We start from the raw sequence: 2,500 nt of genomic DNA, 5'->3' as shown, positions 1-2,500 counted from the left end.
CACACACACACACACACACACAAAAACAGTGATTTAAAGTAACTAATAATAAACTTTATTTGTATAGCACCTTTCATGACATGAAATGCAGCGCAAAGTGCTTTACAGAGCAAGAATACAGTTACAGTTACAACCAATTTAACAATAAAGCAAACAAAAAATAAAATAAAATAAAAGCAAAAGCATAAAACATTAAAATAGGCAATACAGTGAGGACTTAAAAATCAACCAAAGAGTCAGCTAAAAGCAAGAGTGAAGAAATAGGTCTTGAGCTGTGCTTTAAAGCTATCGACAGAGGCTGCCTGTTTTAGGTGTAATGGGAGTTTACTAAGTAGCCTACAGTTACTTAAACTAAGTATCTCAGAGGCAAATGTTGTACTTTTTACTCCACTACATCTTTTTGACAGCTTAAGTTACTAGTTACTTTGCAGATTTAGAGATGAAAAATCATGTATATTGTTTTCGAAAATCGCCAAGCTACAAGCTTACCACTAATATCTACTATTTTCGAATAGCCTGAGTATAAATAAGGCTCGATTATAGTTCAATAAATAATAGGGATGTCCGATATTATCGGCCTCCCGATATTATCGGCCGATATTAGCATAAAAATTGATATCGGGAAAATATCGGTATCGGTTTTTGAAAAAAAAAAAAAATTTTTTTTTTTTTTTTTTTTTTTTTGCTTTATAAATAAGTTACAGGAGTTCTTACTGTATATGGTGTGTGTGATATGAAATTTGAGCTTACCCTAATCACAATAATCCCCGCATATATCGGTATCGGTTGATATCGGTATCGGTAATTAAGAGTTGGACAATATCGGTATATCGGTTATCGGTAAAAAAGCCAATATCGGACAACCCTAATAAATAACATGAAATACAGTATATCATTCTAAAATGGGCATTCTGCATAATGAGTAGGCAACTTTTACTTTTTGCTTCTTCAAGTGTTCAATGCTAATACTTTTATCCTGACATTTTTGAAGGCAGGACTTTTACTTGTAACAGAGTATTTTTACACGGTGGTATTTATTGCTACTGTTACTAAATCTGAGAACTTCTTCCACCGCTGAAGGAAGCTGACTTTACTGAGGTATATTACAGGAATAACAATGATCCCCCCGATCGTGTGGAAAAACACAACAAACACTAAGCAGAGCAGATGGTGCAGGTATACACAGTACAGTATGATAATCATTCACACCCACCTTGAAGTCAAAGTCCGCCTCGGAGAAGTTCTTGTGCAGCGCCGGAGACAGAAACTGCGTGGTCACCACGATGATACTGCAGAAAACACAGCCGATAGCGCATGCCTCCATTTTACATACTGTACTGATGGGTCCATTTGGTTCCATTTGTACACTCTCAGAGTTAAATTAACATTGATTTTACAATTTGATTTGGGGTCCCAGAGATAGAAATGCCATTAAATGGGGGTCCATAGCCTAATACATGTCAAACTGGGGGTCCTTGAAATTAAAATGGTGGAAAATCACTGCAAGAGCCATAAAAATCTTCTCTTATGGGGGTCTTTGGCATGTATCTTTTCAAATGGGGGTCCGCAGGCTAATAAGTGTCAATTTGGGGGTCCTTGACATGAAAAAGTTTGATAACCACTACTGTAGCATAGTGTAGCAAATAAATACAAATAAAAATAGATACCGAAAGGAGAAAAAAAACATTTGGGACATAAGTTAGTTTGTGTCAGTGGTTCTCAAACTTTCTTGGCTTCAGCCTTGGCACAAAATCTTTTTCAGATGGGGGGTCCGCGGCCCAAATACAATATGGGGGGTCCTTGACGTGAAGATGTTTGTGAACCACTGGTTAACCGACTTAAACCCCAGCCTCCTTATTGTGGGGAAGGCTTTAGCAGGAAATAACAGATCGACAAGCTCACAAAGCGTCACGCTGCGACGCGTTGTAAGCCTGTCGATCTGCTATTTTCAGCGAAAGCTTATCCCCCCACAATAACAGAACACAGAAAATACTAGTATAGAGCCCTGAGGGACCCCGGTCAACCGTATAGGGTTGAAGTGGTTAACCCATTAAGACCGGGAACGCATCTGTGTCATTTTAAGAATTAGCATGGGATGAGACAGCAGACACTTACTGGCTGGTGAGCAGCCTCATCACGCTCCAGTCTCGAGGGAAGATGGTGAGCTTCATCAGGTTGCGGAACACGCAGAAGATTTTCAACAGGAACTCCTGGAGGAAAAATATACAGAATACACAGCGGTACTGTATGTTATGTTGAAATGCTCCATCTAGTCTACATGTACAGTGGAGGATATACAGTGCAGTGTTCATGTATCCGTTTGTATCCGACATGTACCACCGGACCGTGAGAATGCGGCCGGGAAGTTTATGGATTGTACCATATGCGCAGGCAACGCTGAGTCACCAGGATTTTACAAACAACGGAAAAAGGCTGAGTCGGTCACATGTCCAAGGATTCGTCAGTGATCACTGACGAATCCTTGGTATCTTTATGCCGT

At 39.6% G+C, this 2,500-nt stretch overlaps 1 protein-coding gene across 1 annotated transcript in view; it reads right to left on the bottom strand.

Annotated features, from left to right (window-relative positions):
• Positions 1 to 2,500, bottom strand: part of LOC311053850 (dedicator of cytokinesis protein 3-like) — a gene marked incomplete at both ends in the record, with an annotated part of 124,763 nt that overhangs the window by 25,655 nt on the left and 96,608 nt on the right. Inside the window, 2 exons of the mRNA XM_084069584.1 lie at positions 1,214 to 1,289; positions 2,116 to 2,210. Coding sequence (XP_083925710.1) covers positions 1,214 to 1,289; positions 2,116 to 2,210 — 171 coding nt within the window. The remainder of the gene's footprint in view (positions 1 to 1,213; positions 1,290 to 2,115; positions 2,211 to 2,500) is intronic.

The sequence above is a fragment of the Gymnoscopelus microlampas genome, assembly GCF_963454915.1.
Source record: "Gymnoscopelus microlampas genome assembly, chromosome: 10".
Lineage (NCBI taxonomy): Eukaryota > Metazoa > Chordata > Actinopteri > Myctophiformes > Myctophidae > Gymnoscopelus > Gymnoscopelus microlampas.
The sequence above is the reverse complement of the archived record's forward strand: the minus strand, read 5'-3'. Positions and strand labels throughout refer to the sequence as shown.